Raw genomic sequence first — 25,260 nt, forward strand, 5'->3', positions numbered from 1 at the left:
CAGGGTAACCCCAATGTCTGGGAAGAAGGATGCATCTGACTCCATGATATCAGAAGGTTAATTAATTACTTTAATATACTATATTATTCTGTACTATATATTACACTATATCTAAACTGAAACTGAACAAGAACTCAACTGCACTGACTGTCAGGACACTGCTTGCAGAGACTGGTCAAGAAAACAAAACACACCAGAATCCAATAACCAAATTCCTTCAGGTAAATAATCTTCCAGCACATTCCACATGTTCACAAAAAAACGGGAGCAACAAATGAGACAAGAATTGTTTTGATCATTCTCTTCTCTGCTTCTCTGAGAATGCGAATCCCACAAATGGTCACAGAGAGATGGAAGGGAATTGGCAAATGACCAAGGTTAGAGCTGGTGTTACAGAGGGAATGTGCTCAGTATTTGTGCAAATTTGGGCTTTCAAACTCAGGCAGAGAACCCACATTTTTATGGAACTGCCATTTGCCAGGGGCATACTCCATTTCTTCTAAAGAATGTGGCCAGAATAAAGCAATGGGTGGAGAACTGCCATAATCAGTTCAGCTTTCAGAAGGACAATGGACTAAAGACAACTGAGGTAAGAAGTTGGGGTTTTTTTTTCCCTAGCCTGGATTCAAAGATTTGTCTTGATGTTACTTTTTTTTTTCCCTGAAGCATACTGGAATTATAAAGCTTGCTGCTATCTTCATACAGATATATTTCACTTGTGTGGGCTCCATATGTTCTGCTGAATAAAATGCATTAGAGAGATGAAAGAATGAAAAGTTTTCTTTGAAGACCTGTAAGTCATCCAAAATCTGTTTAACCAACACAAGTAATTGGTACAATAATGGATTTTAAAGATAGCATCCATTTATTTTCAAAAAAGCAGTTTTTGTGTTACTGTATGCAAATAAAATTGAGACTTAAGTAACTGGAAGTTACCATTGCCTTTTCAGAGTCCATGCTAAACAACATCACCCTTACTTTTAAATCTTCTCTGCTGGAAGGCGTAGAAAGACATGGCCCAGCAGAAGAGATACTGGCTGATATTAATTTCTGTCTGAAAATGAGCAGGCTACTTGAACTTGCTCTACAACTTGCTCCTGGTTTCCAAGGTAGTGATGAAGTGTTATTAGACCAACTACACAGATAATGCCCAAAAGTTACATAAACACCACTTACGTGTTGTGGTGGTAAAGAGTCCCCCAGGAGAGCTGCTGCACTGCTGGGCAGGCTCAGGCCAACTCAGCCTCTGAATGGGCTGGTCTTGGTTTTTGAGGAGACACCTATGCTGTTCATTCAGCTGCAATTCAGAGCAGTTGTTATACCCTGCCCTACCCTCAAAGCATGTTAGACACAAGCCAGGCTTGTTTCTTGTGGAGGTGCCCAATCTAGAGCCCTCTGCAAAGGCAAAGTGCACTCAACAGCAGCACACATACTTCAAATGAGTGGGACACAACACAGAAATAAGACTGTGTTTCCAAATGGAAACCATCCCACAGATCTGATGTGCTTACACTTAAATTACTGTTCTCACGATAACAGGCTTAGAGCAGTCTGCTCTTACCAAGTGAACTACTGATTCAGTAATAACATGAGAGGGTGCATCACCTCCTGAATCATCTCCTCCTGTGCCAGGGAGGCGTACACAGAAATAGCAGTCTAACTTTGTTTAGTTATGAGATTACCTTAATTTATTATCTGGGTTTACCTTCTTCTAAAGTAATTTACCATGCAAGTTATTTTCCAGAGCCAGCAATGGAATTTTAGTTATCAACTGATTTTTTCTTCTGTATTTAGAAGAAGATCTTAATTTACACATTGGTTTAAAAATTTGCCTTGTGGTATTCAGATAACACCTTACAAAAAGATGGCCTGAGAAAACCCTCTCTACTTCAGGAACAGTGTGTTCCCTTCCACTGTCTGGTGAAGAAATACTATCCCTAAGAAATAGGGATACATTAAGTTGGTTTCCAAAAAAATATATATATATATACATATACTTTCATAACAGCATGTGCCCATGGAGGTTTAATAGTATAATTTCATACTGCACAGTACTTCTGCAGTATTTTCTTCCAAGGAAAAACGACATCACAACTGGCACTCAGATGTAGCAGCAGTCAGATTTTGTAGAGAAGGCCTGTTACTGATACCCAGGAAGTGGCAACTTCTGTCCTTCCTTTGCTTCAAAGAAGGTGTAAGAGAGAGTGATCAAATCAACTTTCGCCATTTTAGGGTCCTCTGCAAACTCTGGGTCAATGTAGAAAAAGACAGGCATGTCCACTTCCTCCTGAGGATTTAGCCTCTGCTCTTCAAAACAAAAACACTGCAGGTGGGAGGAAAAAAAATCCACCATTAGACAATAGTGATGATAAAATTTATCTCTGGCAACATGAAAGAAATCTTAATGGTTTAAAATAAACTCTCATTCCCTTTACACCCCTAAAATCCTAGGAAGGATCAATAAGATGAGCAAAAAGACAGCAATTTTGTTAATGTGGTGATGTAGAAAAAAAATTTATTAGCTTTTAATGAAGTGTGTAAAGACATCAAGGGGCCAGGCCAGCTCACATCATTCTGCCTGCCCTCAGAGCGGTACTAAATAACAGATTTTGGAACCACTCTGATGGGATGAGCAGCTTGATGTAAGGGCAGTAAAGCTAAGAATGAACTGATGCACTTTATCATTTGAAAAAAACACGGTATTTTCTTAAAATGTTGGCATACAAAGAATGTTGTCCAGGGTTAAAATGCAATTTATGGGTAACTGTTTTCTTTTGTGTTAAGGAAAATGCAATCTTTGCTTTGTTCATACTTACTTGTATTTTATTGAAATACTGTCCTGCTTCAAAGGGGACAACGTTGTAGGTGGAAATTCCAATTATTGGTTTGTCAGTAGGATTTTTTGCTTTATAAAATGCCAGTGCAGTCTCTCCTGGTACCACCTGCATAACATAATTGCACAGTGATTTTCTTTTTTTTTTTTAATTCACTGCAGGCCTCCACCCGTCAAACCAAATTCTTTAGACTTTATCTAGAATTAATTTTCTCTATTGCTGTTTCAAATTGGTTATTTCACAAATAGTTTTGATTACATGCAATTCACCCATATTCAAAATTAAAAGCTTCAATACTGTTCTATGTATTTTTAATCTTACCCATTTTGCCTGAGTCTTCTATTATCCCCAGCAGTTCAACAGCACAGAGAGCATTTTTAATATGCAGATTTAGATATGGTGTGCATTTAATTTCTGAGGTTATTCTTTCAGTACTGGACTCAAACTATTAAGAAGCATAACTCCTTATTTTGAGAACTAATTTGAAACAGAAGAGTTAATTTGTGATGTTTTAAATATTAAAAAAAGTACCTATAAGGACAGGGCAATAGGAGAAATGGTACAGATTTATATACACTGTTATACTGTATATTTTTAAGTATATATACACACTTTTATGGTGTATGTACAATGTGCACGTGGTGTATATATCATGAAGTGTATACATAAATATAGTTTCGATGACTTTTGATAGTTTAATGGGATGGCAGAGGGGCAGCTACACACAATGTCCTGTAAAAACATTGCTGTGCTGGAGCATGTTCAGCAAGGGCAGCAAAGCTGATGGAAGTTCTAGAGAATACGTCTGGGGTTGTTCAGTCTCAAGAAGAGGAGGCTCAAGTGGAACATCACTGCTCTCTGGAACTACTGACAGGAGCGTGTAGTGAGGTGGGGCTCGGCCCTTCTGCCGTGCCTGCACTGAGAGCACGAGAGGAAACGGCCTTGGGACGAGACAGGGGAGATTCCCATTAGACATTAGAAACATTTTCCACTGCTGGTGTGGTCAGGCTTTGGGAAGGGCTGCCCAGGGAGGTGGTGGAGTCCCCATGGCTGGAGCCGCTCAAGAGGCACCTGGTGTGGCTGCTGTGGTTTGGTGGTTACAGTGCCGGGTGCACGGTCGGACCGGGTGATCGGAAAGGTCCGACCGTGACCAGGGCTCTGCACGGGGGGAAGGCGGTGACTCACGTAGATCTCGCTCTGCTGCGGTTTGAAGTTCCACTGGATGCTGGCGTGCGTGTCGGCGTTGAACGTGACCCTGATGAGCCGGTCCCGCACGGGCTCCATGCGCTCGATCCGCTCCGCGTCGCCCCCCGTGCCCGCCGTCCCGCCAAGCCCCGTGGCCTGTCAGGGAAGGGCAGTGAGGGCCCCGCGCCCGCGGAACCGGCGCCGGCCGCGGGCCCCCCATACCTGGCAGTAGAGGCGGTAGAGCGGCACGGCCGCGTACGACAGCCCCACCATGCCCACGGCCGCCGCCGCGATGTAGCCCACGGTCGAGCGGTTCCGGCGCCGCCACTCCTCCTCCTGCTGCCGGGTGAAGGGATTGGAGCCCCGCACGCCGCGGGCCCCGCAAAGCCCGGGCCGGGGCAAGGCCCCGAGCCGCAGCCCGCGGGCACAGCGCGCCCAGCCCCGGCCGCACAGCGCCATGACCGCAGCGCGGGGGCTCTCGGGACGGGCGGCCGCGGAACGGGGCGGGGAATGGGACAGGAACGGGGCGGGACGGAGGCGGCAACGGAGCGGGAGAGGAGGAGGGAAAGTAGAGGGCGGGGGCGAGTCGCCATCGCATCATTGCCTTGTGCGCCCCTCAGAACGCGCTGAGCGAGGGGGTCCCGGCGGAGCCTCCTGTGGCTGCTCCCGCCTCGCTCGCCAGCGGGACGGCTCGGGCACAGGTTGTGTACGAGGTAACTGGAGCAGCCCACAGGCCGGCGGGGTTCTACGGCTCCGGTTACCCGCACCGAGTGGGCTGTGCTGGACGGGAGTGGCACCGAAAGGCCGGCCAGGAGCGCGGTCACCGGGAGGGGCGGTTGTCCCACAGGTACACCGCACCTGAGGTACCTGGTACCAGAGGCGTGACCCGCGTCCCGCAGATACCTGCCTGTCCCTCAGCTTATTCCGTGCAGGCGGCCCCAGGGCGAGCGCTGAGTGCGGGGCTGCTCCGGGTGGTCCTTCCGGGGCCTGCAGTTTCTCCCCTATTGTAGACACTTGACACCGGTTGTTTGTTTGTTCCTTTTTCCTCGGGTGCTTTGCTTCTCGTTATTTTCATTTCTAGGGATTTGGTTTTGTTCAGGCAGAGGTACTGAAACGCTGAAAAGGTAGCGAGCGCTGTTAGTAAACAGCGGTAACCTGAGGACGGGCAAAGTCGGGCAAGTTCACAAACAATAGTTTTTCACACGGCCGGTGCCATGCACTGTAATAAAATTTGCTGTAGCAATACTTGAATTTACTGCTTTAGAGCTGTGTCTCTGTTCTGTGGTGGTTCCAGTAAGGTGAACCACACAAGGGCTGGCAGCTCCTGGTGCTTCTTCATTTTCCACGTTGAATAAGAGAATGGTAAAGGCTCGGTGTAGCCATGCAGTGTTACTTCTCCTGTCTTCAGATGACTGGTTTTTTGGTTTTTAAGTGAGCAAAACCTGAAAATGTTTACTGCAGGAGCATTTGTGGCATTCCAACGTGGATTTAACATCTTTTTCACACAAGAAGTACAGACATGCAGGAATTGGAGTGGTTTTGTGGAGGCTGACTCTGCGCCTGGGGTTGCTGCTGTATCTTGGCCAGGGTCTGTGGTGTGACGTTGGTGCCAGGAGCACCTGTGCTGCCTTTGCCTGTGTGTTGGGAGAGTTCCTTGCCCCTCTTGCTTTGGAAACAATTCCTGTTCTGGGTTGTGGCATGTGAAGGTTCAGCCGTGCACCTCACAAGGTCAGGAAGATTTGCTACTGCTGATACAAACAGATATTTTTTGCATTAATGCTTTTTTAGCACTTTCTGAAATGACTGTAGTTCACTACATCCATGGTTGTATTTCCTGTCAACCTGTTGTATGTACTAATAAGAACACAGTGTGAATTTCTGGGGCTTTTGCTACATTAGTGGTATGTAAGCCCATTTTGTGTGTTTTGGCCTGTTCTATGTACTTCATGTGAGCAGTTCAGAGACACTAAATACCAGAGTGTAAGTTAAAAAACATGAGAAAACAAGATACACAGAACACCACTCCCTTTCCAAGTAACTTTAAATGGGAAAAAAGGGGTTTGTCTTTGCCTTCAGCAGTTATGTTGTATCATCCTAGAATTGTAATCTGGTTTTTTTCCTATTTTAGAAGATTTTGATCCTGTAGGAGCCTGTTCTTCATGTGTCAGAGCTGTTAATTTTGAACTTTTATTTTAATAGTGCTTCTAAGAAGATGTCCAGTACAGATCCCCTCACAAATACAGAGAAGGAGTAAGTATTTTTTTTCCCTAGATTCAGAAATACAATTAATGATTACAATATTAAAATTTTTGCAGTTTCATTGGTAGGATCTTGTCTTGATGAAGACTTAAAGAAAAATAGCTTGGATATTGAAGCAGTCTGCAGTAACGTCATAGGAAAGCTGACACCAACACCAGTGAATTTACACTTTAAGGAAGGAATTGTCCCTTAAGCTTTTCATTAATTTAATTGGCACTTGGTTAGGACTAGTTTTGTAGAGATAAAACCCTGCATAGAGATTTCTTAATTTAATGCTTCTGAACTATGAAAACATGCTTGTATATAGTAGGTCACTTCTTTGTACATCTGGGGTACCTGCAGTAGCATAAGACTGGAGGTTTTGTATTACAGTGCATTACTCTTTCAGAATACTCTGTTTCTATACCTTTAATATTTTATATGTAGTACTTAGGAACCATTATATTTTTACCAATGTCACAGGATATCAAAAAATTACGTTCATTCTATAAAACATAATCTTATCCACTTAGGAGTTGGATCAGATTCTAAATGTCAAAGATGGATTCAGTCATGATTGAAAAGTGTAACTCCAGACCCTTTCCAAACTGCCAAATAACCACACCAATGCTGTCATCAAAACCAGAATTAAAACCAGGCACAGGCAGCTCTTGCTGGACTTACCATGTTTGTTGTACTTGTGCAATAGAATCCAGCAAAGAGTATTCAGAAGAATAATAAAAAATTTAACATAGATTTAGAATTACGCCACCTCATAAATAACTTGATTGGTTCAAAAAGAAAAACCACAAAACATTAAAAAAGCTGACCTGCTTTTTACTGGGACCTGAAGAAGCCAAAACTGCTTGTCTGATGGAAATTCAGGATGTGTGATCACAAAGATACATCTTTCAGACAGCTGTGGCTTGCTAGAGTCATGTGAAAGATGAGTAGTTAACATGAGTAGTTCCTAGCTCACTGTATTCCAAAGGTGGTTTTTCACATTAGAGATGAAAGGAAAGGCACCTAAAACTGCACTTCAACTGCATACTGATGGAAGGCTGTCATTTTCTGTCCTTTTATTTCTTGTAGAAGATGATGCTTCCAAGAATGGACTTGGTTATATGTTAACTGAGGTTTACCTGTACTTTTAATCATACCTTTCTTCTTTGTGCAGGGGGTTAGCTTCAAACCATTCATGCTTCTCCAAAATTACAATGTTGCCCAAGCTTTTTTTAGGCTTAACAGTTGCCATATAATGACCTATGTTTTCTTTTAACCTTTATAGCCTAATCAGCAGAATGTATTTTGAATAATGAGTGGGTTTGGATGGATCACACTGAGTGCTCATCCATGATGTATAATACAGCATTCCTTTGCCTATGGTCCTTAAAATCTGAACTTGGGGTTAGTGAAGCTGAAAAGCTACAGTTGCATAATCCATTTGTATAGGATTTTTGTAAAGGGCCTTTAGCTTATTTTTAACAAAAAAGATCTTGTGAATCGAACTTCCAGAAATTCTGCAGATCTTTCTGTCATCTGCTAAATTATCATGTAATCCATCTCAGTTGGAAAAGCATTGCAAAACTTCCTCTGGGAAAGGCAAGTTGTAATTATAAATGTGGCCAGAATGGAATAGTTTTCCAGCTGTTTGGAAATGAATCTTACTTAACAACAAATGACAGCTCTTGAAAATTTAGTCTTACTTATTTATACTAAATTTCATGGAGTTTTGAGTTACAATTTTCCTAGATCTTTCTGGAAGTAGAAAGTAATTTGTGTTCTTCTGAGGCTGTTCTTGAAAGGCAGAGTGCTTGCAAGAGAACCAATAATGCTGTCATTCATTAAAAGCAGCACAGCAACAGAATTTGAAGGTAAAGAGGGATAGAAGCCTTGGAGATGAGTTCAGGAAGCTGAACAAAGCAGAGTTTACTTTTAAGAAGGGGTGGAGGAGCAGTCTTCTGAACAAGTCATGTATTACTGGTAATAACTAATAAAATGAGAGCAATAAGGCTAATACTACTTTATATCTGCTTAAATTGTGCAGAAGTTTGTCATGTCTGGTTTAATAAAAATAACTTTTTGCTTTTTAACAAGAAAACTGGAGAGCCTTGAGCCATGCATTAATTGCGGGATTTCTATACCAGAAAGTGTGACACTGGTTGGTCTGAGTGATGTATTTTGACAAATGCTCCTAATATTGATACCACAAATTGAACTCCACTGGTGTTAAGTACAGAGGTCATTTTGTTGGAGAAAATCTATTGGTACTTTATCTTCTGTAACCTTGCCTTGAGCAAATCTAATTGATATGAGGCTCAAAACATCAATGGCTTTTCTTGTAATACCGGTAACAGCTGCAGAGTGAGCTGACTGAGGAAATGCTGCAAAGGGGCAAATTTTCATCTCTGAATGGATGTGCTCACTGTGCCAGTGGGGCTTTTCACTATCTGGGAGCTGGGAAGGCTGCTTTGTGTTCCCATTTCCATCTCTGATCTGCTCCTTAATCTGTGGTGGGTCACTCTGCTCCTTCTGTGTGTGCATTGCAGGCTTTCAGGACTGACCACTCTCTATGAATGCTGTTCAGCAAGTTGTCTGTCAGCAAAGAGATCCTTTCCCCAGAAAGATTATCTGCTAATGAAACCACAGTCACTGCAGCTTTAAAAAAAAAAAAAAAAAGGTGCCTGAGATAAGCTTTTGCATTCCTGGCATAGCCAGCCCTCCTGCTGCACCTCCAGGCCTGACAGATGCTGTCTGATCACAGGGCTGCTCCTGGCTAGAGAGGATTCACCTTTCTACTTAAAGCCCTCAGTGAACACAGGGTAGGAGGCTTTCATTTCAAGCTGCAGTCTTGTTATGATCTTTTGAGAGAGGGGGAGTAGTAGGGGTACTTTTGCAGCAAGCCTGGAAGGAAACATTCATTAACCAAGCTGGTGTCAACGCTCAGAATTTCTGAAAATGTGCATTTCTCTGCAAGACCGAGTCTCCTATCACAGGATCTGACCTCTGAGAAAAGGGGTGATACATTTGACTTCTTAAACTACATTATTCGCAGTGTAATGACATAAATTTGGCAGTTTTATTTCCTTTCACAGAAAAGTACATGTCAGCTTGTATTTCTAGAAAAAATAAATAACCCAAGTTCTGTGTTGACTTTTGACTGCTGTATCTTGAAAGTCTAAAAATCAAGTTAGATCATGGCACAAGCCAGTACCGTGATTGAGAATGAAAAGTAATAGCATAATGGCATTTGTTTGATTAATACTCCCAGTCGGCTTTCCCTTTTGTGTGGCTGTGCAAAATGCAGTCTGCTAGGAAGATTGCTTTAGAAAGGTCATGGGTTACTCCTTTTGACCTTGTTTGCAGGGTGTATGTAAATAAATTTTTAGAAGAACAGGAGGAAATAAGTTGCTTTTAATCATCACGTTTGCCTTTGGCTGCTGGATCTAGATTGCTTAATCACAGTGTAGTAAATTTTCACCTTTGCATTTATCAGTCTTTAAAGTTTCTCTAAATGGCTATTTCAAAGAGAGAAAAAGTAAGCATTACCTCTCTAGGTGAATTAGCGCATGTGACGCAGAGGCTTTCAGAGAAGATTAAGTAGGCAGAACGCTCAGCTGGAGCTCTGTGTTTGGGTTTTTTAGTTGTTAGCAGAAATCATCCTGCTCATAACCTTTATCCGGCTGAACTGGAAACCTCCAGTGTGTTTTGGTTGCGTTGTCCTTGTTTTTCCTGCTGGGCTGAAGGATGTCCTTGCTTTCTCCAGGAGCTGAAGATGAACCAGAGCGTTTTGATGGTCTCTCTCTCTTATACTGGTATGCTGAACCCTTCAGTTCTGAGGGCATTGCTTTAGTCTGTAATTGGGCAAAGTACAGGAAAGATCATTTAAAAGCTGATAATTTTCAGCTTCTTTTCATCAACAGCCAGAGTTTATAATTTAGATTTTTGTGTGTCAAGTGATATGTGTTTTGTGAGTATTCTCCCGTTGATAAACATAGGTAAATGTTTTGTTTGTTCACATAAATGACTAATAATTTCTCAGGAATAGAGATCAGATGAGTATCTGGAGCTGTATGTTCTGATAAGTACTAAAAGAAATAAAACCCAAAGTTGTTGAACTTCTCTGTGTATGCTGCTAAAAAGTAATAGAAGCAGGTTCATTTTAATTGCCTTTACTGGAGCATCTAGACAAAATGTTGCACACTTAGTCTGTTAGCATTCCAGGAATTCAGCTGGAGTGTTGAATTTAGTATTTTTTAGTATAAGAAGGCTATACTGTAAATTTTGGTGATTTTTACTTGTTTATTTCATCTCTTGCCTCACATCTTTACTGTGTGCTAAAACCTTCCTTACAGATACTTTTGCCTGACCTCAAAAAATGAGTAGTGACAACTGATTATTTAATTTGCATATTTTTCTGCAAAAAACATTGAATTATTTTTTGGTACTACTGCCAACTGGTTTAAAAGCATATTTCCTTATTTATACTGTTGAGCATATTTCTAAAGCTCTGGGAAAAATATTCTAACATTTCACAAATATTGAAATTGATGACATAAAATAAATGTTGGATGGGTACTGAACCCAAGTAATTTTACAGTGAAATTGTTAAAGTTCTGTTTATTTTGTTAGAACTATGACAAGTAGCTTGACTTGAAGATCTATGTTATATGGGGGGAAAAAAACCCTAACACTGAAAGTCGACTAGATGTGATATGCTAAACAAATTTGGGGCATTTGAAAATCTTTGTTCTGCCTTTATGTGATAAAGTAATTTTAAACTTCATATATTGGAGGGATTTTGTTTTTAGAGCATAAACAGACCTGAGTCCCTGGTGAAAGTTGTCTGTCCAGTGTCAGTTATTTCTCATTGTAGGTGGCAGCATCACAATTCCAGTGTTTCAGAGATATCTTACTCCTCTCCACTGTCTAATAATAATAATTAGTTGTGTGTTCTCTGTGTCCTCTTTGTCAGAATCCATTTTAGTTCCGTTAGGATTTCTCTTTGGAAAGTATTGCCAGTTACTTCTGAAAATGTAGATTCTTTCCTGTTGATTGTCCTGTTCTTAGATTTGATCATATTTCATTATTATTTTATATGGTAGTATTTAAAGATGTTCTACAATTTCTGGCAAACTCTCAACTTCAGACTTAAAGTCTGAGATTTGATCTTTTCAGACTTTGCGAAAGTAAAACCTCTGTGTCGGTTTGTGTGAGGTTGAAGTAACTTCTGTTCTTGCTTTTTAATTTTTACAAAAAAACTGCTGTATGAAAACTGCTGAGAGGGAATGGTAAAGCAAAACCTATAGCAGTAGCAGCAAAAGGCAAGAGAGAAAAAAATTGAATAATTGCCTATTTTAAAGATCAGTGTACCTTGTTGAAGACTTCAGAGCAGGACAAAGCATGACTGGGATGCTGTTCTTCAGCCTCAAAACCAATTTGTGGAATAATTTCAGTGACAGTACTGGGTAGTAATGCAAAATACTCTGTTCTTGTCATGGAGTAGGAGGTTGTCCAAAGGGTATTCTTAAATAAATATTGGGCTTGGGGATTTGTTCTTCCTTTCAGGCTGTGATTAAGTAAAAGCAGTTTGGTTCACTTTTAGCCTTACAAATATGATACATGAAAAATAAATACATGATATGCTCTGACATATCATGGCATGGTCATGTGCAGTCCTGTCAAACACACACCAAATCCACTGGGTTTTGTTATTTCTTTTTAGCCCGTGAAACAAATACTTCAAGAAATACTACAGTGAAAATTATACAGTGCTTGAAGCATAGGTTTACTTTTTGTTTCTAAAGGTTATTATAATTATTTGGTCTCTTCTTGTGGCCAGACTTTGTAAAGCAAAGGCTGATTTTGGAAATACTTGGAAATATGGGATTTTGGGAGATGGTTGCTTTTCAGAGCTAGTGCTTATCATTTGATTAAAAAAATCTCATCTCATCCAGTTTTCTTCTCCAAAACCAAAAGAACTGCAGATGTTCTTTAGAAGCTGGATCTCGTGGCTAGTGCTAGAATTTAAGAACATTTGAACCTTCTGGATTTCTCTCTTCCTTCTGGCACAGCACCTTTTAATGATGTACTCTGGCTTTTGCAGATGTACCCAGTTTCAAGCATAGAGTTCAGGCTGTGTGCTGGATTAGGTTGTATGGAAGGATTTGGGTCACTGTGCCCTCCACTTTGATCTTCTTTCCCACCCTGCTAATGTATTCTTGTTTTTTGCATTTCACTAGGACCCTCTAGAAAACACAGTTCTGTCTAATGTAGAACAAGATGTAGGTCAAAGCAGAAAAACCTCAGTGGTGCTTCTGCTCTTTTCTAGAAGACATCTGCTGAGTCTTCTTCAAAAATATTGCAGTGAAAGGACAGAGGAGATATAATACAATGAACTTTTTTTTTTTTACCCATAGTTCATCTACATGAAAATAAAACCTGATAAAGGGTAATCTGGATTTATTTCCATTCTTAATACTCTGCAATCTCAGGGCAGTGTGCTGGTCATGAGTCTGATGAAATTGTAAATTTAAGTTTCAGAACACTTAATTTTACTTTGTATTCTTTTTTAAGTCTGTTCCATGATAACTGCCTTCAAAATATTTCTCTGCCTTTAGACAATTCCAAGTGCCATCCTGGTGTTTTCCCTTGGAGTGAGAAGGTACACAGAGGATCAGGCAAAAGAGTTTGGAAAGAAACCTTTTTTACAATAGAGACAGAAATCAATGTTGAGTGAAGAAATTAGTAGATTTGGGAAAAGATTATGTCCATAAATATAAAAAATTATATTTTAGATATCTTAGGAAATAATTTTATGCATTGGTTTAGCTATGCTTTTGTTCAAATATTCATTACTAAATGAAAACTGATTTTTCAGTATGTTTCTCTTGCCTAAATGTTAAGATGGACCAGCTTGTGGAATTTTGCTTAATCACAATGCCTTTATTACACAAAGTGGGATTCACAGTTCAGCCTGAAATGCTTTGGGGGAAAAGGAAGTAAATTCTGTATATTTATTGTACCGTTTCATCTGATATTTGTGATGAACAGATTGATTTTTGGCTGGGGAGGTGGTGGCTCAGAGATATCAAACAGTATGAAGTTGTCAGTGGAGAAAGTTGGTTTGGGTTTGTATTTGAGTTGAAAACACAGTCACTGTAATTTCTTCTCTGTTAACATTGCTCTACCTACATTTCTGTAATTTGATTTTATTTTGTTCCTTAGGACCATTATGGGCCCTCATGGAATAAATCGAGCTGTTCACCGCATCTCTTTCTCTGATTGCCAGAATGGATTAGGTAACTAAGATTGCACATTCTGTTACTCTGAGTAAATCAAACCTAAAAACACCTTTGCCAGCTCATACCTGGCATCAGGAAAGTTTATTTCTTTTTCATGGATTTGTCTGCAAATACATTTACCACAATAGAATAACCAATTCTAACCACAGGTGGAATAACCAATTTTTCACTTTTGTCTTTTTGTTTGTTGTTCAGGAGTTAAAATTATTGGAGGTTATCGGGCGCAAACAGCAGAAGATTATGGGATTTTCATAAAGAGAATTCTACCTGGGGGGGTGGCTGCTATAGATAGTAAGTAATTTTAACTTTTTTGGCTACAAACACACTGCATATAAAAAGCTGTCAAAAGAAGTCTTTATTTTACTTTGTGGGTAAGGATATTTAAAATAATATGGTTTGGTCAGGATCTATGAGGTGTTAGCTTACTTTAAGATAGATAAATGAAACTTGGAACCTTTATGGAAAAAGATTTTAATACACTCAGGTCTTGAAAATGTGTTCAAACCTACATATGGCTGGTGAAGGCAACCGGCAATCTTTCTGGCAATTGGCAGCTCTGTTGAGTGAGTGTTGAGATGCTGAATCACTTCTAATGTATAAGGTATAAGAGTGAGGTTTCCTGTATAAACCTAGTATTTTTAATTAGTTCTGATAATTTTTATTACTTTTTTTTTTAATGTTGGTGTGCTGGTGGTTAAGGTCTGTGTGGAGAGAAGAAATTACTCTCAGTAGAGTGCAATAATTAAGCTACAGACTTCTGTCCTAGGTCTCTGTATGGGTTTTTTTGAGATTCCAGCTTGTCTTGTGCAAAATGATCATTTGAAAGAATCTGCATCAACTTCCTAAACTTGAGATTTTCAGGAGGTTAAAGGTAGAATTGGTTCTAAAAAATCTTTTAGCTGACTTTATTGATGTCTAAAACATTAATATATCTACACATGGTAACTTAAAATAATGTTAAGAGCGAGAGTCAAATAAAATTAGTTCCACAACTGTAAAATATATATTCTAATCTCGAAAGTATTTGTGCTGTGTGTAAATAGTACAAATAGCTAAATGACAGTTATTTTTGGTGGCTATTCTGTTGTTAGTAAGATTGATTTATAGGTTCTAGTCTTATCTCAATTATCTGTCTTACTTAGGATCAGGTGCCAAGGGGCATAAAGTTGTTTAATGCATTAAGTCACATAAAATTGAAAGTCCTGGGTTAATATCTGGTTTAATACAATACTTTCACAATTTTCTTGTTGATTCATCAGTCACTGTTCGTTTCATTTAAAGGCCGTCTGCTCACTGGGGACCTAATTCTGGATGTCAATGGAGAAAACCTGGTTGGAGTAACAAATGAAAGGTATATTTATACTGATTCCTGAATGTTTATTAGAATGTTATACATGGATTATTTTGGACACTATCAGTGACTGATTGAAAGAGCACAGCTCCCCTGAGATTCTTGGAGTTCAACTCACAAGTAATTTATCCTGTAGATCTAATGCAGCAAAACTGTTATAGAAAAGTGAAGGACTTTATATGCTTCTGTAACAGCAGAATCAGCTGGTTTCTTAATGACACAGATTACAGCACGTGTGTGAAAACAGCAGTAGAAGCTGTTAATACAACTATCTGCTGGTTCAGTACTGATGAATGTAAATGGTGGCAGCAATCATGTAATGGCACAATGAAGGGGGGAGAAGGAGCTGTAGGTGGTTTCTGTAGCTGGATCTGTAGAGATCAGTGCAGCTTTCAGTGCTGGAGATGGAGATCGAAAATGCAAAGGAAATTGCCATTTGTATTGCTGGGGGATATTCTGAGTGAGGCACACCTGAGCAGCTTTTGTTGGGGTGGCCTGTTAATCCTGAAGGAGGCTCAGGAAGGCAGCAGGGTGGCCCAAGGAGGGATGGGGACAGAAGGGAAGGGAAAGAGAGGTCAGTCCCAGTTTATTGCTTCAGCAGATGCACCACAGCCTGTCTTTTGCTCTGTTCCTTGGTGCTCGCTTTAAGCTTTGCTGCTGCCAAGCTCTTTTTTCTGTATCTGACCATGAAAATTATTAACTACCTTAGCAATGTGTCCATTCTCCTGCTCTTCTACCACTGCTCACTTCTTGCTAGCAACTTGGTATATTTATTTGGCCTTTTTCTGCCCCCTTCTAGGGCTGTTGACATCTTGAGAACAGCCTCAGCCTCTAATCACATGTCTCTGCTCGTTGCTAGAGATGAAGAAGCAAAGTAAGAGAAAAATTGTTTTAACCTCAAAACTAATAAAAGTCCAGTGCTGTATGTCAGGGTGGGTGGGTGAGCTTGCATGAATTTTTGTTTCAGATTAGTTTTAATTGCAGAATTCCACCACATGTCACATTTTACTGGTATTTGATACCAGTTCATTCTGAGATCACTTTCATCAATCACTTCAAGTAGCAAGCTCAGGCCAACTTCAGTTTAAAGAGCGGGATTGTAATGTTATATTTACAGCTAATACCATTAAAAATTATCTGCTGTGATAGTTTTTGAAATACTCCTCACATTTTAAAATAATGAAAAATGAGGACTCTGTTAGAGCTACCAAAGAACTGTAAGATTTAAACTTGTCTTGCCTTCTGACAAAAGGCAGATTCAGTTGTTTTTTTCCCCTCAGAAGTTTGCTTTTCAATTTCTAATGAGCTTTGAATAGTTTGGGTAAGTAGGTTAAACTATTCACTGCAGCAGGTAGTCTAAAGTGTATTCATTTTAGGGACATTTATGTTAAATATTGCTCTAACCTGACTGATGAAAGTTTAGCATATAAACCAATGTTGGCAGAGAATCATCAGCAATGTGACAAACCAGGTCTGTATCCCCTTTTGACTTAAATCTCAGGAGAAAACAGCTGTTATGTAATTGTTTTTGATAATCATTGCAAGAGTATCTGCTGTTATTTGCCTTTCCTGGGATGTTCCACTTCCAGAGTAATCTCCCCATAAAGGATTTTTCTCTAAATTCCTTTAGCCTTTTGTCCAAGTTAAGCTTCCTCTTTCTGTTCCTTGAATTCAGCATCTAAATCACTCTGTAGCCTCTGATCTCTCCTTTTTTCAGACTGCCTAGATATATGCGAGGTCCACTCTTAATCTGCTTTTATCTAAAGCATACTGGCCTAGTTCCTGTAAACTCCTTGAATAATTAAAATCCATCAGTCCTTTAACCACTCTGGGGGGGAAGTGCAGTGGTCTGGGCAGAATTTGCCACTCCATGCAGTCCCTCACCAGCCACCTTATGACTTTACATTCTATGCTTAAAGATTATTTGATTTACATTCAGCTGTGTTTATGTGTGTGCCCTGGGGCCAGCATTAGCACAATAAATGTTCTTTTTTTAAAAATAATGCGCCCAGCATTTTTGAGCAACCTTCAAAAGTCAAACTGGAATTACCTGGGAATTACTCTCCTTGCAATTAGTTAATTTCTTTTCTCTCTGACTAATTCTGTATATTAATTTGGTGATGTTTCTGGCTTACATCAGTATAGATTATTTTTATCTTTTAAATCAGTTATCACTGAGGTAATCAGAGCTCAGATTAGGAACTTTTTTTCTTAAATTAGTCTGGCTTCAATATCAGATGAATCTAGTATTTTTGTATTTTCTTCAATGCCTGTCATGCAAGATGTACATCTTTGCTTGTCTGTTGCAATGTGAATGGTGTCTGCAAGGAATTTCTGCTTTTGGCTTTTAGTAGTTAATAAATATTTCTTCTGTCCTCTTGTTTTTAAGGAGCGTATCTTTGTCAGTCTTTTTGGGGTTCTTGTTCAGTGTAATTGAACTAAAAGCATTCTTTAAAAACAAGAGTATGCTATAGGTGTATAATCTGATTCCCTCTAATATAAAGAAATTGTTCTGAGGCTTGGTAGTACCACTGTCTTATTATCTGTAGTTGATTGTATTGCAATTTTTAAAGTTTCGTAATTCAGGGTAAAGAGACATGAAAATAAAGCTTTTGTACCAACAGTCCATTTTGTCCATAATCTGGTTTTTTCTCATCTTTATCATGCATTACATGATTTTTGGGTTTTTTTGGCCTTTTCTGGCCATTTGATAGGGCTTTCCTCTTTCTGTGGAGGTTGAACTTTCTTCTCTGAGGAGGAGCAGCTGTTCAGTGCAAACAGTGCAGGTTTCACAGGATCCATTCAAACTGACAAAGAAAATCTTTTTATTGGCACAGGAAAGAATTTCATGACCTAATGGATAAGTATGGCTCTCACAGTGACACAACCTCTGCAAGAACTTCTCCAACACATCATTTAGCTGGTGAGAGATCACTTCCCAGCCTGAAACAATCCTGGGGGACAAAAATCAGCCTTAGGTGGAGTAGAAAATTGTACTTAAAATTCCTTATTTTAGTGGAGGTGTATTGGAGGAAGTGGCTGTAAGTCAAAACACACATGTACCTTGAGGAATGTGTGTGTCAGTTTCCCCAGTTCTTTGAATAAATGTACTGGTATCTATTTTCAATTTTAATTAATTATTTTTGTACGCCAGCAATGTGAATTGAGCTGTTTATTCTCAGCATCAGCTTTATTACATGATTTTTTCTATGCAAGATGCGAGCAGCTCGCACCTTCCAAAAACCCTCTAACTTCATAAATTCCCATAATTTATATGAAAAGTTTTTTTTTGTATTTGTAGCTGAAATGTGCCACAAAATGCTAATAGAAATTTGATCCAGAGCACTATAAATTCTAATCTTTCTGGAACTGCTGCCTAATTGAGATGCCTTTATATAGCATGGGGGATAAGTTTGTTTTGTATTTTGCACCCAATTTGAAAAAAAATCATCACCTGTGATGTTTTAATAAAATATTCCTGGAACTCTGGGTGACTCTCAGTTCTTTACTGTGCAAGCATTTTTTTTGTTGTCTGATTGCTTAGTTTGTCTGTTTTCTAATATGAAAATAGTCCTACTGAACTTCCTTACATGAGTTGAAATTTTGTGCTTTTTCCCAAATGTGGTTTTTATTCATTTATGTATTTTATTTCTTTTATTGAAGCGAAATCTAGAGACAGCCTTTCTTCTGGGTCATCCTCAAGGTCACAGAGTCCTCAGTTGCAGCTGAAGGATAACATCACCAGCAGCAGCAGAAATAACTCTGTCTCACCACCATCCCCAAAGCCTCCAAAGTAATCTCCAAAACTGACTGAACCTCTCTTGGGGGAGCTGCAGGAAATGCTGTTATTTGGCTGGTCAGGAAAATTTGGGTTGAGCACTAAATGTTAAAGTTTGGTTTTATTTTTTAACTTCTAGTCCTGTAGCTCATAATACCATTGACATTGCAGACTAATAAGGTTTTTTTCTATTTATTTATTGTTCATGTGGCAGAAGAAGATTAATCAGGTTAATTTTTTTTTGTCTCCTAATGAATTAGTGTTCCTGATTTATATGTACCAGATACTCCCATAAGCCTTGGGATATAGTATATATCTATACTCTATATAGTAGACAGGAGTTTTTAACCTTGTAAAATAGAGTATAAATTCTTTTTGTAATTGTCAGAAGTGCTTGAGGTTGCTGATTTTGCTGTAAATAGTGTAATATTTGAACACTGGGATTAAATGTATAATATTTCTATTTGTTACTGTAATACATATTTGCAAAACCTGTAAGATAAAATAAGCTACTGCTTCAGTCTTTATTATCTAGTTCTGTGAAGTAATTCTGTTTTTCTTTCTCTATGTGTCTCTAGTGACAGTGCATTTCAGATTATCTCTGTTTGCAAAGGAACCAGCCTAGGTTTGAATATTGTGGGAGGAATTAACAGAAATGAAGGGCCTTTGGTGTATATTCAAGAAATTATCCCTGGTGGTGATTGCCATAAGGTAAAGGCGTTTTTTCCCCTCCTTCCCCTTCAGACACCTGTATTTTTTTGCCTTAATTGCTTTGGTATGCTACATATGCAGTCATACTTTAAATACAGAATGTGTTTGTGTTCCTCCTTGCCCTCTCTTTTAACAGAATTATCTCACTGCAGTGTGACAGAGTTACATGGTAATGAAAATTTATTCCTAAGTTCATTTGAGGTAAATGAGGCTCTTATTCCTCAGTTTATGTATGAGAAGGTACAAAACCAACTTCTGTAAGAGATTGCATGATGCAAAGTAATGCAGGAAGGATGGGACAGAGCTACAAATTGCACCTCTTTTTATTTTCTTGGACATTCAAAAAATCATATTTCCCTGAGACTTAATTTAGATGGATCCTTGCAGTTGCAAATCATTGTGTAGGCAAATTAGAAAAAAAATATTCTGAAAGTGCAGACTAATAAAATGTATGAATTGGTGTTGATCACTGTTTTAATTTGTGACAAATGCACTATGTAAATCAGGGGGATTTGTCAGTGTAAAAAGTAAATAAATAATGTAATATCCTGGTTCAGGTACACAGAACTGTTTATCCAAGTGTCTCCTCTGGCATCCTGAATAATTATGGTTATTTGGAAGTGTAGATAACCAGCCTTTGCCTCTGGCCCAGCAAGAGAGGATGAGTTCAGTTCATGAGCAGTGGGTTTTGTCCCCAAGCAGTTTATAACTATTTGTTACTGCATTTCTGTAGACTAAGTTTAATCCTAAAATGCAAGCTGGAAGATAAAAATGCAATGTTTCTCAAAGACCTCTTTCAGTAGGTAAATGGTAATCATTTCTCTTTTATTTTCTCCTATTTTGTTGTGGCTTCTGTGAGCATATAATTTAAAGCCTGTCACACATAATCAATAGTCTGAGGCTAAAACATCAATTTCCATTAGGCTCTAATATTAGCAATAATAGAGGTGATTTCCCAGTATTGGTTATCCTGTTTGGGAAGGTGAAACAGGAATCATATTTTAAATGTCTGCCACATGAGGGCACCGTTGAATATCTTAGAACGTGCTGGATGAAAGCAAAATGAAAGCTCTACAGCTTTATTCTTTAACCAAAACCAAAAGAGTAATCGAACAAAAAAAAGGTAGTAAAGTACTGGCATAGGTTTGAAACAACACAGCGAAAATTATGGTATGTGGGTGTTATGCAGGTAAAATTATACTGGTTTTGAGAAGGTATTTTATTTATTTCCTATGTATCATCTTCTGTACACATTTTTTTTTCACATAGAGTAATTTTGTGTTTGATTTCTTAGGAGCTCAAGAGCAGAGACATGTTCTGTGTTACATGATGTGTATTACATTAGACAAATGTCATAACTCTGTAACCATAGGGGAATTACATGAATTTCCACTTGAATTATTGAGGGCTCTCTGTAAAAAAGAGTCTCTGGGACAGAAATGTGAAATGCTGGTAGAGAGTTTGCAATTAATTCAACAGAAGCACAAAGCTAACAATATTATTTCTGTCATAGTTTTGACTGGTGAGTACTAATAGACCAATCTGGTTTTCTCATTAACGTGGCCAGCGAGTGTCTGAAGAGTTCCATGTATTGTCATGAACATTTGCTTTTGAAATACAAATTAATCCAGCTCAGAGCTGAATTAATTAGTAAAGAAGCTTCCTAAAGTCAGATGGGTCAGTGCTGGAAAAATCTGTTGTTTGTTTCCATGTTTTTTTGGTTTTTTGGGTTTTTTTCAGAAATGTTTAGCTGGGTCCAAAGTTCTTCTTTATACAATTTCTGAGGTCTGTTTTCTCTGATGAGTTTTTATAATGACTGCTTTAATGGTAAGGGATGATGGTTTAATCTGTTTATTTCTGGAAGATTGTCAAGCACAGGCAGAGTGCAGAGCTGTTCTTGATATTTTTTGTCCTAATAGAACCCAGGGAATTTGTCCAAGTGCTGTGACCAGACAGTTCTTTCTGTAGTGTTAGCAATTAATATCAAGTTTGTGGGTTTGGTTTTATATTTGTTATTTTAGGATGGACGATTGAAACCTGGGGATCAGCTTGTGTCCATCAACAAAGAGTCCATGATTGGAGTCTCCTATGAAGAGGCAAAAAGTATAATCAACAGAACAAAGATGAGGTATCTGTTACTGTCAAACAGCCATGCATCCAAAATGGTTTAATAGATCATATTTGTGATCAGATTAATGTGAAATGTGTTTTTGTGTGCTTAGAAGACATGAGGAATACTAATTTTTTAAAATACTCAGTTGTAATATTATTTCATAGAAAAGATTCAAGTGCACCTTTTAGACCTGCAAAATTATGATACTTTAATGTTAAAAAAAAATTACAGTATTTGTCTTTGTAATGATGGGTAACAAAACATCCTTTTAGAAAAATAATTAAATAAACCCACACACGGTGTTTGGAAATGTGTAATTTTTGCAGAAGTATAATCTTATGAATGATATAAATATACAATATGTTGAAACTTTTAAAATTTTTATTCTAGGTTTGAAAATTTTTGGGAGATAGCTTTTATTAGGCAGAAAAACATACACAGTTTTCCACAGAATCTGCAGCATCCTTTCAGCCTCTTAACATCTTCTGTAGCACATGGAGAGCAACAGGCTGCAACACTTGGTCCTCTTCCCTCTCCTACTGGGAGGCTGGTTTCACCATTCCCTCCAAATGCTGTGAGTGCACTTCTTAATCCTCTTACAACAAACTGAGCAAATGGTTGTTTTTCTCCTAATTGTAATTGAGTTTCTATTTTATTAAGAAAATGACTGTCTGTTTTCCTGCACAATATTGTCTTTGGACTATCAACACTTTTGGAAAAACCATGTTGTATAACAGGAGAGTAAACCACACTGATGAGAGGAATTAGTTGACTTGGGGTAAGAAAACAAATTAAATAAGCATTAACTGTGTTCTTAGACACTAAGTTCTCCTTCCCTGTTTCTCTGACGTTTTGGAATTAGATACAAATAGTTATGTATTTCAGAGACAAAACACTCCCTGCTTACTACATATGTGTGAGTACAGTACAATCTCACACTTGCTCTGTGACGATGTTTGCTTAAAAAAAGTCCTAGAAGTATGGGGTTTTCCCCCGTTCTTTTGGCTAAACAGCAATTGTTTTAATTCATACAGCTCACCATTAGTGTAAAGAGGAAATGTTGACCATGAGAACAAAGATTTTAAAACTAATATTTCAATTTTTATAGCAGATTTTCAGTTTATCATATTTTTAAAGATAAATAAAGTATTGCCTTAGAAGAAGGAAGAATAAAATGTTCTCAAATACAAAGTAAGAACAGGTGATTTTCAAATCTTATATTTGTACTTAAAATTCTTGCCCATTTTTCTTTCCTATTAGGGATATAAACTGGGTTGCCTAGAGAGACTGTGCTGTCTTAATCTGTGAAGGTTTTCAAAAGCCAAAATTTTGATGAGGCCCCAATCTGATTTTTTCCAGTGCTGTTCCTTCTCACCACCACCCTTTCCATGCCTTTCTTTTTCTCCTGGGGTTGTTTTGATCTCCCCTGCCCTTTTTTCTTCCCCCAGTCTTCCTTCCTGTCCCTTTTTTCATGAAGCTGTATTTCTGGTTTGGCTTGTGATCTGCTTTTTGAAATGGTATTTCATGACTTTTCATTTCCTCTCCTAGATGGAAACTGGAGTCAAGATGGGAGGGCAATCTCCAATTACTGCTCTAGACAGCAATCCTGCTGATGTGTCTGCCACGGGTAAGTGCTGATTTAATTCCCTGCCACCCTTTTCCTTGCTCATTCAATAACAGTCAAACAGAACATAATGCATAGTGAGACTCAGTAGTCTTAAAAAAAAAGGGAATATTACACTGTTTTTATACTCCTAAATAAAGCACTGAGATCAATGGATTTTTAGTAGCTTCTGTCAAATGTAACTTACATTGTCTCTAACAAACAGCTGAAACCAAACAAAAATGAGTGATCACAACATTTGCTATACAGCAGTCATGATAATAGACTCAGCAGAAACCTGATAATGAAGACTCCCGTATAGATCAAGATTAGGTTGCCATAGAAACTGTGCTTTCTTGATTTGATGAAATTCTGGGCATGTATGCTGCTTGCATGGTTTTTTTGCTTAAATCAGGGCAGCATATGGAAAGGATAGAATTAACATGCAGCCCTCTTAACAGCTTTTCCATTAGTAACAAATACAATATATCATGTGTATTTGTGTTTTAGAGTCATGACATTGTAACAAGGACAAGAGTTACTTTGATCACATCTTGAAATATTTTGAAAACAACATTTAAGGAAAAACAGGGTTTGTCAAACATGGTCAGAACCAAATCTGAGCTGAACAATTGTAATTCCTGTGGGAAACTAGTATGTTTTATTTAGAAACAGTGAAAATGCTAGAGTGACACGATAATGGGAGTCCCCATTGGCACACTGATATTACTGACTCTGTTCAGCATTTCTCTGTGCAGACCTGAATATTCTTTTTCTTCAGGCAGTAGCAATTAAGCTTAAGCTGAACTTCTCAATTTCATGTCTAATGTACTGAGGAGAGGAAGAACAAATACACAGGATCTGATTCATTCCAGATATCTCTCCACTGATATTATTTAAATTGTACCTGCATTTATTATACCCCATGTTAGATATTCAGGTTTAAAATGAAAGAGTTCCCATATTGCAAATCTGACCAGTTGATTCCCTGCCTTGAAGGGTGAGCTGACCAAATGTAGGCTGTTGAAACTGGCGAAGTTTTAGTATTGAATACACCTGGAGATTAATGATCACACAGTTTTTACATATTGGCTATGACAAACACTGAATCAAAGGAACAAGACAAAAGTCTTATTTTTTAATATATTCAGTATATAAGACTATTGGTTAATATAATTCAGTACACAGGAGCTTCTTTTTTTGAAGACACCCAGAAGGGCACAGTCTCTGAACACATCTGAAGAATGTAGGTAGGGAGTAGAGCAGAAAGCACAAATACTTGCAGCTCTAGTCATGTTTCATTTTCTTCTTATTTAACAGCACATCTTTAGAAAAACCTGCCACTTCTTTCATGCTGCCCTTTTTCAAGGATAAACTTTCAAAGATAACCTTGAAAAATAAAAGCATCTCTTAGATGAGATACTCTTGTTTTTAACACTTTATAAAAAATCAGCATAGTTTTGAGAAGTTTTTGCCCAAACTCACACACAAGGCTTTTTCATTCTGAGCTGAAGGGAAATTGAGCCAATTCCACCAAGGTTCTAGCTCACTGCCTTCAGACTTTAATATAGCATGTGAGAGGTGTTAATGTCAGAGATTTTCAAGATATTTTGGTTTATGCTTTTGGCATGTAAAGAGAATGTAAATTACTTTGATCTTGGCAACAGATATGCTGTGAAACTAAAAAAATTTAAAAAAAAAGAATTCTCTGCGATTCCTTCTGTTCCTTTGGAGAGAATCTCAAACTGCAAGATCCTTCACTTGTCAAACACTGGTTTGATTTCATTACCTTTTTAATTCACTAATGAAATGATGAATTAAGACCTACATTACATTTATAAATAAGGAATGCAAACAATGATTTTTTTTTTATTTGCATACATCTGAAATCCAAAGTGATAGTTCAAAAAACCCATTTAAACTTGTGTTTCTGACTATAAGGGTAGAAAGAGGCTGATGGGTGATGGCCTGATGGACAAGGAGTTCTTAGAAAAGAGTTCCTTCCCAGGAAAAAATACTGAGGAGCCTGTGGAGTTCAGCCTAAGCTCCCTCCCATGTTTGGGAGCAGGTCATTCCCTCTCTTCCCCAGGGTTTTCTAGATCACTCCATGTGGCAGCTGTCAGTTACACTAAGGGTGTGTTTT

General features: G+C 38.5%; 2 protein-coding genes across 6 annotated transcripts in view; one reads left to right on the forward strand and one right to left on the reverse strand.

Annotated features, from left to right (window-relative positions):
- Positions 1–65: 65 nt before the first annotated feature.
- On the reverse strand, positions 66–4,617 carry LOC115911404 (cytochrome c oxidase assembly protein COX11, mitochondrial). Its single transcript, XM_030962363.1, is given in 5 exon segments — positions 66–2,323; positions 2,817–2,942; positions 4,020–4,175; positions 4,242–4,526; positions 4,528–4,617. Coding segments are annotated over 5 exon segments (840 nt in total). The 3' UTR covers positions 66–2,140.
- The window catches only part of STXBP4 (syntaxin binding protein 4), a 68,733-nt gene continuing 48,071 nt past the window's right edge, over positions 4,599–25,260 (forward strand). Inside the window, exons 1-12 of one of the 5 annotated variants that reach the window (XM_030961904.1) lie at positions 4,599–4,732; positions 6,219–6,269; positions 13,485–13,558; positions 13,757–13,852; positions 14,843–14,912; positions 15,712–15,786; positions 17,750–17,835; positions 18,576–18,705; positions 19,269–19,401; positions 21,423–21,529; positions 21,905–22,088; positions 23,063–23,141. In XM_030961904.1, the coding sequence (XP_030817764.1) occupies positions 6,232–6,269; positions 13,485–13,558; positions 13,757–13,852; positions 14,843–14,912; positions 15,712–15,786; positions 17,750–17,835; positions 18,576–18,705; positions 19,269–19,401; positions 21,423–21,529; positions 21,905–22,088; positions 23,063–23,141 (1,072 nt within the window). In that variant the 5' untranslated portion in view covers positions 4,599–4,732; positions 6,219–6,231. Of the gene's footprint in view, positions 4,883–6,218; positions 6,270–9,879; positions 10,073–13,484; positions 13,559–13,756; positions 13,853–14,842; positions 14,913–15,711; positions 15,787–17,749; positions 17,836–18,575; positions 18,706–19,268; positions 19,402–21,422; positions 21,530–21,904; positions 22,089–23,062; positions 23,142–25,260 lie in introns of those variants that run through there. The other 4 variants (XM_030961903.1, XM_030961902.1, XM_030961905.1 and 1 more) reach the window with 4 other exon arrangements.

Source organism: Camarhynchus parvulus, chromosome 18 (assembly GCF_901933205.1).
Source record: "Camarhynchus parvulus chromosome 18, STF_HiC, whole genome shotgun sequence".
Taxonomy (NCBI): Eukaryota; Metazoa; Chordata; class Aves; order Passeriformes; family Thraupidae; genus Camarhynchus; species Camarhynchus parvulus.